Source organism: Dipodomys ordii, unplaced genomic scaffold, assembly GCF_000151885.1.
Source record: "Dipodomys ordii isolate 6190 unplaced genomic scaffold, Dord_2.0 Scaffold3, whole genome shotgun sequence".
Lineage (NCBI taxonomy): Eukaryota > Metazoa > Chordata > Mammalia > Rodentia > Heteromyidae > Dipodomys > Dipodomys ordii.
Window position 1 is genome coordinate 10,830,665 of NW_012267219.1, and position 14,376 is coordinate 10,845,040.

The 14,376-nt window shown below is 40.5% G+C and overlaps 1 protein-coding gene across 1 annotated transcript in view; it reads left to right on the top strand.

Moving 5' to 3' along the window:
- The window catches only part of Yeats4 (YEATS domain containing 4), an 11,267-nt gene extending 6,746 nt beyond the window's left edge, over window positions 1–4,521 (top strand). Inside the window, exons 5-7 of the mRNA XM_013023357.1 lie at window positions 1,551–1,643; window positions 1,726–1,813; window positions 3,881–4,521. Of these exons, the coding sequence (XP_012878811.1) occupies window positions 1,551–1,643; window positions 1,726–1,813; window positions 3,881–4,050 (351 nt within the window). The 3' untranslated portion in view covers window positions 4,051–4,521. The remainder of the gene's footprint in view (window positions 1–1,550; window positions 1,644–1,725; window positions 1,814–3,880) is intronic.
- The last annotated feature ends 9,855 nt before the right edge of the window (window positions 4,522–14,376 follow it).

Below are 14,376 nucleotides of genomic sequence, written 5' to 3' on the forward strand. Positions count from 1 at the left end.
GCGCCAGTGTGTGTGTGCGCCAGTGTGTGTGTGCGCCAGTGTGTGTGTGCGCCAGTGTGTGTGTGCGCCAGTGTGTGTGTGCGCCAGTGTGTGTGCCATATTAGGGCTTAAATTCAGAACTCAGGCCCTAAGCTTTTTCACTCAAGGCTGGCATTGTATCACTTGAGCCACAGCTTCTATTCTGAATAAGAGTCTTGCAGATTTGTCTAATTGAACTAACTTCAAACCAGGATCTTCAAATCTCAGCCTCCTGAGTATCAAGGATTATAGATGTGAGCCACTGAAAACTGATTTGAAATATTCCCCCCCACAATAAATTTGTAAACTTGACTCTTCACAGTTATAATAGTTAATCAAATTTTACTTTTATAGGAAAAAGTAATTCATATCTTAGTGATTTTCCAGGTTTAATTTCTATAACTGTATCTTGGTTATTTTTGTGCGTAGTTATTTTCTAGAGGCCTAAATAGATTCTTAACTTCTTCAAACCATTCTTGTTACTCTAGATGTTCATACACAGTGAGGCCAAAGGGGGGTATTATCAGGAAAGGCAAAGACACAATGTCTGTGTGCATCTGATCATATAAAATAATAATTACTGAAATGAACTCCGGGAAATAAAAACAAGACTTTTTTTTCTTTGCTACTGTTTTTATTTTCTTTTTGTTCCTTTATCTGTCTTTGGGAGGACAAGTGGAGGGCACAGAAATGGAGGGACAAAGCGTGAATAAATGCAGCAGTGATCCTCAGTAGGCACTCTGTTGAAAATGACCTATAAACTTGTAAGTAGGGACAGGAGAGAGACTGGGAGAATGTGAGGGAAGGGGTGACATTTTCCAAGAAGAAATGTACTTATTACCTGATTTGTATAACTGTAATCCTTCTGCAGAACAATAAAAAATAAGCCGGGTGGGCTAGGAAGGTGGCTCATTGGTAGAGTACTTGCCTTGCATGCATGAGGCCCTGGGTTCGATTCCTCAGCACCACATAAACCGAAAAAGCCAGAAGTGGAGCTATGGCTCAAGTGGTAGAGCACTTATCTTGAAATGAAGTGCCCAACCCAGAGTTCAAGCCCCACGACCAATCAAAAGCAAAGAACAATAAAAAATAATAACTTTTTTAAAGTTTGTGTTAGCTAAATATGGATAGATGGTGATACCTAATATGAAAGTTAAAGGAGTAATTTGCTACAGTAAGTTATAGTTTAATCAGGTTTAATGAAGATTGTAATTCAGTTAGAAATGACAGTGTTAGGCTAGCGAGAAGAGGATTGGTGAGTGAATACAGTCACAGTTCTCAGTGTAGATGCACAAAAATGTAACTAGGAAACTTGATGAGTTGGTAGGGGTTGGATAGATGGGATTGTGGGAGAAAAATAGGAATGACTCTACTCTTCAAAAATGCATTATACACATAGATGGACATGTGAAATTGAAACCACCTTGTGCAGTATTTGAAGATAAGTTTTTTTTAAAAAAAACAAAAAGAAATGACAGTGTTTCATGGTGATGTAAACAGTTACATAGATGTGACATGTTTTTATATTGCAGGTAACCCTTTATCATCTATTAAAGTTGTTCCAATCAGATACCAATGCAATGCTGGGGAAAAAGACAGTGGTTTCAGAATTTTATGATGAAATGGTAAGATTCTATAGTGCATGTTTTGAAAGCATTTCAAGTTGGAGAATTTTGAAGTTATTAGGCTTTTTTTTTTAATCTCAAGATATTTCAAGACCCAACAGCAATGATGCAGCAGTTACTAACAACGTCTCGCCAGCTAACATTAGGAGCCTATAAGCATGAAACTGAATGTAAGTACCATGTATTCTCAAATCTGAAAGGTAAGAGCATGCCTAGCATGTCAGCAAAGAAGAGTGAGCAGGGGAAAGAGAAAAGACATCAGCCAAGTTAATAGAACACTCTGGTCATATGGAGACTTGTGGGTAACTTTGAGGAATTAAGATTATTAGATTGAATGAGATGTAAGTCATTTGAGTATTAAGCAGAGGTGTGAACATCAGACCAGCATTTTCAAACAATCACCCTGACTGCTGTGTGAGAATAGACTATAACGCAGAATAGTTGGGGGGATGTTCCAGTAATGCAGTTGTAACATGTGTCTGGACCAGAGTATAGGCAGCAGTGAGAAAGGGGCAGACCCTCCCTATTTTAGAATTTGCTAACAGTAAGCCAGGTGCCAGTGGCTCACACCTGTAATCCTAGCTACTCAGGAGGCTGAGATCTGAGGATCACGGTTCAAAGCCAGCCTGGGCAGGAAAGACCGTGAGACTCTTACCTCCAATAAACCACCAGAAAACTAGAAGTGGCACTGTGGCTCAAGTGGTAGTGCGTTTGCCTTGAGCTGAAGCACTCAAGGATAGCGCCCATGCCCAGAGTTCAAGCCCCACAAATGATTAAAAAAATAATAATAATAATTTGTGTTAAAAATATGTTACAAAAAGCAAGCTAATAACAATGAAGAAAATGTTTATTTCCTGCATATTTTTTAGGTGCTGAATGTTTTCCATGTAATTCACTTACTCCACATACTTTTAAAAATACCTCATTTTTAACTGGATCATATAGAAAAAAAAACTGAGGGACATTGAGAGTTGTCCACATTTTCCAACTTACTGAATTTGGCTAATAAGAGCCAGGGGTATGTTTGTACTTAGATCTTTCTGATTAAAAAACAATTTTCACCATTTTGCCTCTGATTAGTGACCATCTTGTTAGTTTGTAAAATGTCATTGTACTTCAGAAATAATTACCTAAAGTGGCCACAAGATGGTGATGTTGGATGCAAGCAGGCATTTTTCTTTGTAAAACACTAGCCAATTTGCATATTTGTATCATATTTTACAGAAATGAGATTTTCTTGAGTGCTTTTTTACGTACCCAGCTAGCATGTTTGCTTTTTTTTCTGTGCCAAGGATTGAATCCAGAGCCTCGTACATGGTAGGCAGGTGCGCTACCAGCCTCCAGAAATTTGCAAGTATAGTTCAATGTTCCTTTGTCCTCCTAAGTCCTCATAATAGTTGATAGGGGATTTTATTTACCAGACAGTATTGTTGGTATTTCATATGAAATCTTCTCAAGAAATAGTATGGGGTATATGCTGTTGAAATTTCTGTTTCGTAAGTGTTGAAATGATAGTGTAAGGTTGAAATAACCTAGAGAGTGTCAGTTAATAAGTAGTAGATCTAGAACTCAACTCTTGACTGATACTTTTGAAAAAAGGGCATGGGTTTATTTGCATAGTGTCACTTTGTTTATATAAGTTAGAAATAATTTTAGTTAGCTTTTTCATTGGCTCATGTCTTTTGAGTTTGTATAACCCTCTATCTCCAAAGTACTATGTATATACATAAAGAAAAAAAAAGAATTTCTCAAACCTTAACTGTGAGTTTGTGGCCAGAATTTCATTCTTAGTTGTAAGAACAGCTTACATCTTCTGTTGGAAATTTAGACATTCTAAAGTTAGGCCTTCTCCCACCCACCTGTATATATCTTACCTTGTCTACAGTTCATCCCAGGAGCACGGCTTAAGGAAATGCTCCTTTTATTACTCCATGATATAGCTTATAAATGTGAGAAAGGCTGGGCACTGGTGGCTTATACCTGTAATCTTAGCTACATGGGAGGCTGAGATCTGAGGATCATGGTTCAGTCAGCCCAGGCAGGAAAGTCTGTGAGACGCTTATCTCCAGTTACCCACCAGAAAACCAGAAGTGGTGCTGTGATGCAAGGTGATGGAGCATAACCTTAAGCAAAAATTGCTCAGGGACAGTATCCAGGCCCGGAGTTGAAGCCCCACTAACGACAAAAGAGAAAAGAGAAAAATTAAATAATTCATCAGAAGTATTTGTCTTCCTTAGTTGCAGAACTAGAAGTGAAAACCAGAGAAAAACTAGAAGCTGCCAAGAAAAAAACAAGCTTTGAAATTGCAGAGCTTAAGGAACGGTTAAAAGCAAGTCGTGAAACTATAAATTGTTTGAAAAATGAAATCAGGAAACTTGAAGAAGACGATCAGACAAAAGACATATAAACAATTCTGAAGCGAACTTGGTGTAATCTAAACTGAAAATAAGGTAGACATTAATGATTGAAGAAATGGACTTAATGCAAATGCTATGGTGTTTCTTAAAGAGGAACTACATAAATAGTTGTCAACCATGGATTTTTCCAGCAGTGGAGTCAAAAGTATTCGTACTGTTCAAGCAATATTTAATAGAAAATAGATGTATATAATAAGAATGGATGCTTTGTAGGCATTTAATGGAAATTTCATGATATTGAGCACAATTTTTTAAAAATTTTTATTGGAATGTATATGAAGCATATTTTTCTTTTAATAGGCATCAAACATTTCTTTGTAAAATGTAACTTGTATAAATTTTGTACTTCCAATTAGTGTGTATATTTAATTTCTTCTTAATCTTGTCAGCCCCCATTCTACCTCATTTGTATAAGTTGATGTGCCCCATAAAGGTTCAATAAATGTAGTTTATAGATCTGGTTTCTGCCTATTTTTAAGCATCTTTGGTTTGTTTGCTTATTTCTGTCTTGTGGTATCTTTGGTACCTCTTTGAGGATTTTCTGGAACTCCATTAATAAATTAACATTTCTTCCTAGTATTGTGATATTATATCTTTATTCAAGAAAATACTTCATTTCTTTTTAAGTTGTGGCATTTATAAGCACTATGGCGGTGTGTGAAGGTCTCTGTAGTATAGAATTTCTTCCTAGATACTCTGGGACTTGAGATGGGCCTTTATCCCTGTGTCAGCCATCGTGCAGATTTCCCCTACCTTTCAGTTCAGTGTTTGCCAGGCCTAGAGGATAAGAGTCACCAGTGTAGGTTTGAGGCCAGCCTTAGGGAAAAGGGTAGAAATATGCTTGGAAATTTCACTTTTCAGCAAACCAAGCATCTGTAAGGTAAGATTTACTGTTATTGATACAGCCAAATTCCTATTGTCAAATTTTTGGTTTGTTTTCCTCTAGTTAATATTGTCAACTCATGTTCTCAAATAAATGAGAATTATTGCCTTTAGCTGATTTAATTATATTCATGAACTGAACCTCAAATCTCTTTACTCATTTTGCAGATGAGATGATGCCGTTATTTCTTACATTATTGAGATCACTGTCATTCAGTTAACTCTAAACTTCTCCTTTTCCAAGTTTCTTTCTTCTCACCAATCCTGCTTTATTTCTTCTCTCGTAATGTTCTCTTTTTGTCGTTTTAAATTCCAATTTATACTATGTACTACAGAAAATTATAATTAGTGTAAGACTTTATTGAACTTCAGTTTGCCCTGGTGATTTGAATGCTACCCATCTCATGAAATTCTGCTTATGAGTGAATAAAGTAGCACATGTAAAGCACTTGAATTGTAGGACCGAAGAAGGTAACATTCTGTCTACTTGCAAAGAATCCTCAACAAAGTTCTAGCAAACCAAGTCCAATCACATATGAAATGAATTAAGTGATTCCATTGTCAAGGGATATAAGACTCAACATATAAATCCAGTCAATATAATGTACTATTATGGATTTAAAAATTCATGTTGGAGTTCAAAAACAGCAATACCTCCAAATGTGACTGAATTTGGAGTATCCTTAAAGTGGTAATTAATAAAAGAGCCACAAGGAGGAGCCCTCATTCAATTTCACTGAAACGCACAGTAGAGCACCAAAGACCACAATGAATACAGAAAGAAAGGCACAGCTTTTTTTGATAAACGAATCATGTCCAAACCTTGATCTCAGAATCTAGCCAGAAGAATTGTAAAAAAAAAAATAATATATATTGACTGAACCACCCTGTATGTGATAGTTGCTACAGCCTTAGAAAACGAATATGTACATCATCATAAAGTAGAATACAGGAGAAAAAGAAAACTGTGGTCTTCTGAATAGGTGTAGAAAAGAACATCCAGCTGGAAACTGGTGGCTCATGCCTGTAGTCCTAGCTGCTTAAGAGGCTGAGATCTGAGTATGATGCTTCAGAGCCAACTAGGCATGAAAGTCCAATTAAGCACCAAAAAAGCCAGAAGTGGAACTGTGGCTTAGGTGGTAGAGTGCTAGGCTTGAGCAAAAAAGAATCTCAGTGTTCAGGCCCTGAGATCAAGCCCCAGGACTTGAACACACACACAAAAATAGCCAGTACCTTATTATGATAACACTCAACAAGGGCTGGGAAGGTGGCTCAGTGGTAGAGCGCTTGCCTTGCATGCCTGAGGCCCTGGGTTCGATTCCTCAGCACCACATAAGCAAAAAAGAAAAAAGCTGGCAGTGGCACTGTGGCTCAAGTGGTAGAGTGCTAGCCTTGAACTGAAGAGCTGAGGGACAGCGCCCAGACCCAGAGTTCAGGCCCCACGACCGGGCCCCCACCACAAAAAAAAAAAAAAAAAAACGAGCTAATAATGTAAAGGAATTTCCTCAACCTGAAGCATCATACATACCCATTAATGCTGTATCCATGATTGCAGTGGGGGTTTTAGCCAGGGCAGTTAAGCAAGGTAAAGGAATAAAAGCCATCCAGATTAGAAAGGAAGAAGTAAAATAATCTCTAGTCACAGATTATCTGTCCTTGCCCGGAGAAAATCCTAAGGAACCTATCTACACACTTCTCAGACACACATGTATGTATGTGTGTGAGCACACATACAGTGTTAGATATAATAAATGGGCTCAGTAGTGCTGCAGGAGGTAAGATCTATATACAAAAGTCAATTTTCTATGTACTTGGAGTGGGCAATTTGAAAATAAAACAATTCCATTTATAATAGCAAAACATTTTTAGAAAGTAGTACTTAAAATGCAAGGAATCAGATGAAAAGTTGATAAATTCAACTTAAAACTGGTGCTTTAGTTGGGTGCCAATGGCTCAACCCTGTAAGCTTTTTTTGCCAGTCCTGGAGCTTGAACTCAGGGCCTGGGCACTGTCCCTGAGCTTCTTTTTGCTCAGAACTAGCACTCTACCACTTGAGTCACAGTGCCACTTCTGGCTTTTTTCTATGTATGTGGTACTGAGGAATCAAACGCAGGGCTTCATGCATGCTAGGCAAGAAGTCTACCACTAGACCACTTTCCCAGTCCTCAAGCCTATAATCTTAGCTACTCAGGAGGACTGAGGTTGGGAGCCAGCCCAGAGGAGAGCCAATGAGATTCTTATCTCCAATTACAAAGATAAAGCTAGAAGTGGAGCCGGCACTGGTGGCTCACGCCTGTAATCCTAGCTACTCAGGAGGCTGAGATCTGAGGATCGCGGTTCAAAGCCAGCCCGGGCAGGAGAGACAGTGAGACTCCTATCTCCAATAAACCACCAGAAAACCGGAAGTGGTACTGTAGCTCAAGTGGTAGAGCCCTCGCCTTGAGCTGAAGAGCTGAGGGACAGCGTCCAGGCCCAGAGTTCAAGCCCCACGGCTGACAAAAAAAAAAAAAAAAAAAGCTAGAAGTGGAATGTGGACTCAAAAACTGGGATGAAGACTGAAATCACTAGAGTGATCATAGCCATCATTTAAGAAAAAATTACTTTTAGCAATCAATAAGGTAAAAGATTGGCAAGAGACTATGAGGGTGTGGTCTTTTTTGAGGTACCAGAGGCCCAAGAAGAATTTCAATAGCACTGCATGAAAAAGCTGCTTCTCCATGGTCAGGCTTGAACTGACAAGTTTTCCTCAAGATGCTCCAGGCCACTGATAACTAATCATGACATTCTATCAAGACTACCTGTGCTAGGCCACAATCTGGACAGCACAGTACCTGACTGCCAAAGAAAGTGCTGAGAATCCACACAAAGAAGGGCTTTGTGGAGCATCCCTTTTTGTTGAAAAGATCCATTCAAGTGAAATCTAGGGCATTATGTCAACATACAACTGTCACCATCTCTGCTTTTCTAACCCAGAAAAAAGTGGTCTCCATAGTAAATAAACTTACCAAAACAGAGAAACCATAAATTGAAATCATGTAGCTATACATATGTATGCATGAATCCATGTCTCATAGGTATGTGAATCTCTTTTTATCACTATGATAAAATACTGAGAGAATCAACTTAAAAAGAGGCAAGGTTTATTTTGGCTCATAGTTTCAGTCTGTGGTCCCTCGGCCCTATTGCTACTGGCCTGTGGTAAGGAAGAACATCATGGCAGAGAGAACACATACTTGGTAGTTGCAGTTTTGTTCGTTTAACTCCTTTGATAAAGCCGTATCTCCCTAACATGGCTAACTGATCACAAGCGACACACCTGGTAATTACAGTTTATTCATATTTCTATGACAACAAACAGTACAGATAATAGTTATGATTGAAGGGAAGGGGAAAAAACGGGTGCTGGTGGCTCACACCTGTAATTCTAGATACTTAGAAGCCTGAAATCTGAGGATTGAAGTTCAAAGCCAGCCCAGGCAGGAAAGTCCATAAGACTCTTGTCTCCAATAAACTACTCAGAAAAAGCTGGAAGTGGTGCTGTGGCTCAAGTGGTAGAGTGCTAATAGAAAAAGCTGGAAGTGGTGCTGTGGCTCAAGTGGTAGAGTGCTAATAGAAAAAGCTGGAAGTGGTGCTGTGGCTCAAGTGGTAGAGTGCTAGTCCTGAGCACAAAGTCTCTCAGGGGGCAGCACCTAGGCCCTGAGTTCAAGCCCCAGGACTAGCACACACACACACACACACACACACACACACACACACACACACACACACACACCAGACAATTCTGGGAAATACAATAATATACAAGATAAAGGTACTTTGGCTCAATAGAAATGACTGCTGCTTTTTCTTACTTCCAAGGAGCCTCAGCTCCTAGGTTTCACCATGTCTCAGTAATACCATCAAATTATTCATCAGTACATCAGTGCATTAATCCATTGATTAGGCCAAAGCCCTCATGATGCATTCACCTCCCAGTCATACCACAAGCTGGGGACCAGCCTTCTAACACATGAGTCTTTTGGGAGGTGCCTTCATATCCAAACCATAACAATAGGTAACCACTTAGCAGTGTTAAATACTGAGTTCTTTATGCATCCCAGGCACTGTTATAAACATTGCCAGTGAATACAAGTCTCTACCATTGTGATATTAGCATGAATACAAGTCTCTACCATTGTGATATTAGCATGTGAGAAGGCAGTCAGAAAATGTTTAAACAAATTAACAGTAAATAAACCAATCATAGATTTAAATTAGAAAATGTTAGGCTGGGTGTTGGTAGGTCACATAGTCATAAGGATCAAGAGATTCAAAGTCAGTCCTGGTAGAAAAAGTTCCTGAGACTCCATCTCCAATTAAGCAGCAAAATGCAAGACTAGGGATATGGTTCGAGAGGTAGTGTATCAGCAGATCAAGCATGCCAAGGGAGTGTGCCAGGCCCCTAAGTTCAAGCAGCGTAGATAGATGATAGATAGGCAGGCAGACAGACAGCAGATAGATAGATGATAGGATGATACTGGGAGATAACAAGGACAAGGTTGGAACTTTAAATGGGAGGATGTCTAGCCTTTATTGAGAAGTAGGCAGCCAGGCACCAGTGGCTCACGCCTGTAATCCTAGCTACTCAGGAGGCTGAGATCTGAGGATCATGGTTCAAAGCCAGCCCGGGCAGAAAAGTCCATGAGACTCATTTCCAATTAACCACTAGAAAACTGGAAGTGGCACTGTGGCTCAAGCGGTAGAGTACTTGCCTTGACATGAAGAGTGCAGGGATAGCGTCCAAGCCCAGAGTTCAAGCCCCACAACCGACAGAAAAAGAGAGAGACAGAAGTAAACATTTCAACAAGATTTGAAGAAAGTAAAGAGAGAGCAGGCAGTCAAGTTGGGAATGAACAGCGAGGGTAAACCTCCTGAAGTAAAAGCATTCATGATGTGCTTGAGGAACACTCAAAGGGCCACTGAGGCTAGATCCAAGTGAGCAAGAGGAGAGGAGCATCCCTAGGAAGCAAACCACAAAAGGGCTTGTTGCCATTGCAAGGACTTTTTTTTTTTTGCCAGTCAGTCCTGTGGCTTGAACTCAGGGCCTGGGCACTGTCCCTGAGATGCTTTTGCTCAAGGCTAGCGCTCTACCACTTGAGCCACAACACCACTCTGGCTTTTTCTGTGTATGTGGTACTGAGGAATCAAACCCAGGGATTCATGCATGCTTGGCATGCACTCTACCACGAAGCCACCTTCCCAGCCCCACAAGGACTTCAAAAAAATTCTGAGTGAGGCAGAAAGCTAGAAGTAGATAAGCATGTAAGTCTACAAAAGTTACCCCAGGCTCATCTGGAAGGGAACAAGGGGAGTACCCCAATGATGGTCGGGAAGCCAATTGTGCGGCTTGCACAACTGCAGATTCATCTGTTCAGCAGATGTCATAGGCACTATGCCATGAGCTGAGCTGCTGTGGCGACCAGCCTGGTCACATTCCCTCCCCTACTACTGTAAACAAAGAAATAGTTGAAGGTTTTTGCTTTGGTTTGTGTCTTTTGTCTTTTAAAAAAAATATTGTAAAGATGCTGTACAGGGGGGTTACAGTTACATGAGTAAGGTAATGAGGGCATTTCTTGTGGAGCATGGTTACCCTTTCCTTTGTTGTTCTCCCGTGATCCCTTCCCTTCCCCAATGTCTTTTGTCTTTTGAGATAGTGTCTCACAGTGTAGCCCACGCTAGCTTCATACCTGTGATCCTCCTACCGCAGCCTCCCAAGTTGTAGGATTGATAGGTGTGTGACAGCATACCCAGTTCAAGAGTTAACTTGTGGCTTGCTACAAGTCAGCTGGGCTCTTTGCACGTGAAAGATAGTCTCTCCATGAACTTGAATCCATCCCAAGGCTTGGATTTAATAAATGCACATTAATTCAAATGTATGTAGCAGATGTACCATTCTTGTTCCCATTTCAAGTGAGGAAAGTGAAACACTGCGTTAACACTGCAACTGTACAAAGTGAAGTTAGGATTCAAGAGCGCAGAGCCAGTGCCACCGATCATGATGGGAGTTATAATAAGATAATATAGGAACACAGTAGGGAGGAGGGGACACTGAAGCTGAAGCTTAACTGGAATTAGCCAGGAGAAGAGTGGAAAAAGAGAAAGCAGGAGTTGAAGAGGGTGTACTCTAGGGAGAAGGAAATGCAAACACAAAGGAAGGCCTAGAAGTAAGAAGATAGGGCACTGGAAAGCCTGAAAAGCCAGCATTTGGGATCTGGGTTTGGTAGGTGCTACTGCAGTCCCAGCTACTTGGGAAGCTAAGCCAGGAAGATTGCTTGAGGACAGGAGTTGAAGGCCAGCCTGGACAACATAATGAGACTCCTGACTCAAACCACCCAACCAGAACACCCATAGAAACAAGAACACTCAACCACCATTGCCAACTGCAATGGGTCTTCAATGTGTGAAAGGAGGTAATGAATGAGTTGTAAAACAGGCAGAGACTAGCACTTGTCTTAATAAATGCAAATATATTCAAATGTATGTAGCAAACGTATATTTGATCAAATTCTGATTATAAATGTGCCTTTACATGTTTCTTCTTTGGGATCTCACATTGTGTAATGCATTCATTGAAAGAAAGTCAAAGAAGCAATGGCTGCCCCAAGAGTACCCTGCAGCGGGGAGCCTAAGTCCTTATCGTCTCCATCACCACCGCATTCTAATCCAAAGAGATGCAGTAAGTAAAGCAGTGATCTAGATATGCAAACTGTTTCAAGACAAGTCCCTAACCTGTCTAATACAGAACTCTTAGTGCCTGTTAAAGTCAAGTCTACCTGAATCCTGCCTGCTCTCCCATTTATGAGCTTTGAAATAATACCAGTGACTTCACATCCATCAACTTTATTTATATACTCAGTAAAGTACACATATCGCTCATCACTCTCAACTGAACATACAAGTTTTCATGTTTGACACTTATTTGTTTGTAAAACTCACATTTTGATAAAGAGTGTTTTTTTTAAATTATTTCCCCAAGGAGAACAAATTAGTCTGAAGTGGTAGAGAAATAGAAAAAGTTCAAATGCTTGAATTCCACAAATTTTATCCTCTTCATTCCAGAACTTTCTCTTTGGTTTACTTCAAACTAAAATGGGATTTTCTTAGCTTATGCCCAGAAGTAGCACAATTCATCACTTCTTGTGTGTGTGTGTGTGTATGTGTGTGTCCAGTATTGAGGCTTGTGCTGACACTGTCCCTTAGCTTTTTGCTCAAGACTGACACTACCACTTAAATCACTGCTCCACTTCCAGTGTTTTGCTGGTTAATTGGAGATGAGAGTCTCAGATTTGTCTGCCACGGCTGGTTTCTTACCAAAATCTTCAGCTCTCAGCCGCCTGAGTAACTAGAATGAAAGGTGTAAGCCACCAATACCTGGCTTGCACCACTTTTTATTGAGAGAATCTTCTCGATTTCCAAAGTGAGGGCTAGTTTGGCCCATTGAGATGGGTGCAAACATTGGAATTAGGCTGATTGGAGATTAACAGGGTGATGTTGATTTTCAGTGGCATTGGGAGTGAATTTACCTGGCTTTCTTTCTCAAGGGAAATGTTTGCTATAAGTTATTTGTGGGGAATTCCAACAACTTGGCAAGAAAGAATAACTCCACCAAAGTATTGTAGTCATGAAGGGTGCAAAACTCTGAGAAATCCCATCCAAATTCACAAAGAATATAAACTGAGTAATTCAAAAGCCACAGACTCTTGCCTGGTTCAAGCACATACTCATACACATAAACAGCAGCACTAGGGTATAGTGACCAGGAATTAGGAAAGCAAGAAAAGGGAAACATAGAAATTTGTTTTCCAGGCTGGTTTAGCAGCACTCTACTTGATATTTCTAGTGTAATTGGGCACAAACTCATAGTCCTTAATGGCTCCAAACCAAATTCATTTAGTGTCCAAAAAGTATAGTCATGAGCCATATAACATTTTTCTGTTAACAATTCATCACATATAATACCACAATATCCCATATAATTATAATAGAGCTAAAAACTCTCCTCAGCTAATGTGGACATAGCCATTATAATTTCCTAACACAATGCATCACACATGTCTGTGGTGATCCGGGTTTAAACAATGCTCCTGCACTGGCAGTAGAAAATGGATAACATAGACGATTATGCACCGTTTATAATATTGGATGATAACAAATGGCTATGTCCCTAGACTATATAATTTCTCATTGTTTTAGAGTGCACTTCTATGTATTAAATACTGCTGACACCTGCCTATAATCCCAGCACTCAGGAGGATGTTGAGCAGGAAGATCATGAATTCGAAGCCAATCTGGGCTACATACTGAGACACCATTGCCAAATAAACAATATACCGTGAACCGTTATGCCACATCATGGCATCTGCAACCTGATACATCTCATCTCTTACTGTCTTTTGTTTGGAGGCAGTCTTGGTGGTACACGCCTCTGATTCTAATATTCAGGAAGCTGAAGCAAGAGGACTGTGAGGGTTTTTTGTTTTGTTTTTGCCGATTGTGGGGCTTGAACTCTGGGCCTGGATGCTGTCCCTCAGCTCTTCAGCTCAAGGTGAGCACTGTACCACTGAGTCACAGCACCACTTCCGGTGTTCTAGTGGTTTATTGGAGACAAGGGGCTCACAGATTTTCCTGCTTGGGCTGGCTTTGAACCATGATCCTCAGATCCTAGCCTCCTGAGTAGCTAGGATTATAGGCGTCAGGAAATTGTGAGTTCTTATGTAGCCCAGGACTGCTTGAGCTACACAGCAAGTTTCAGTCCTACATAGCTAGACCCTGTCTCCAAAAATAAGGCCAAGTAATTAACTTGTACCTCTTAGGTTTGTGTGTTTGTGTGATCAAGCTGTGATGTCTTCACAAGGAAATCCCCACTGTCACGCTTGTCAGGGTACACCTTTGTCGTTATGGGATACATGACTCTATTTGGAGCTAGAAATGGACCCAGGGGTACCAATTGGAGAGGAGGCTCCTCGTTGCTTAGTAAGTGGCTACAGCTATTAAAGTGAAGATTTGTGAAGACAGTGGAAGGGAGTGTGCTTGCAGAGAGAAGATCATTTGAGAAACAGATGCTGAGGGAAAGAAGAATGAGGATTTAACGCAGGAGGAAAGTGGCCAGGGACCACAGAACAAGGAACTTCTTTTTAGCTGCTATGAGCATGGTTGCCTGAAGGTGGCGTCTCTCGCTGAAGAACTCTGAAGATTTAGAAGTAATACATTTGGGAAGGTCAGGTCACATCCGTTTTTGATTTGTCATGTTCTGTCAGCACTTCTGTGAGAACAGAGCCATTACACTGGCCTGGGAAGCCAGAGGCAGCCCAGTGCTCCAGACCTCTGAAGCAAGGCTACCTCCGAAGCCCTGGGTCCTATGTCACTGGGAAAAAACAGACTTGGAAAATGCTGAT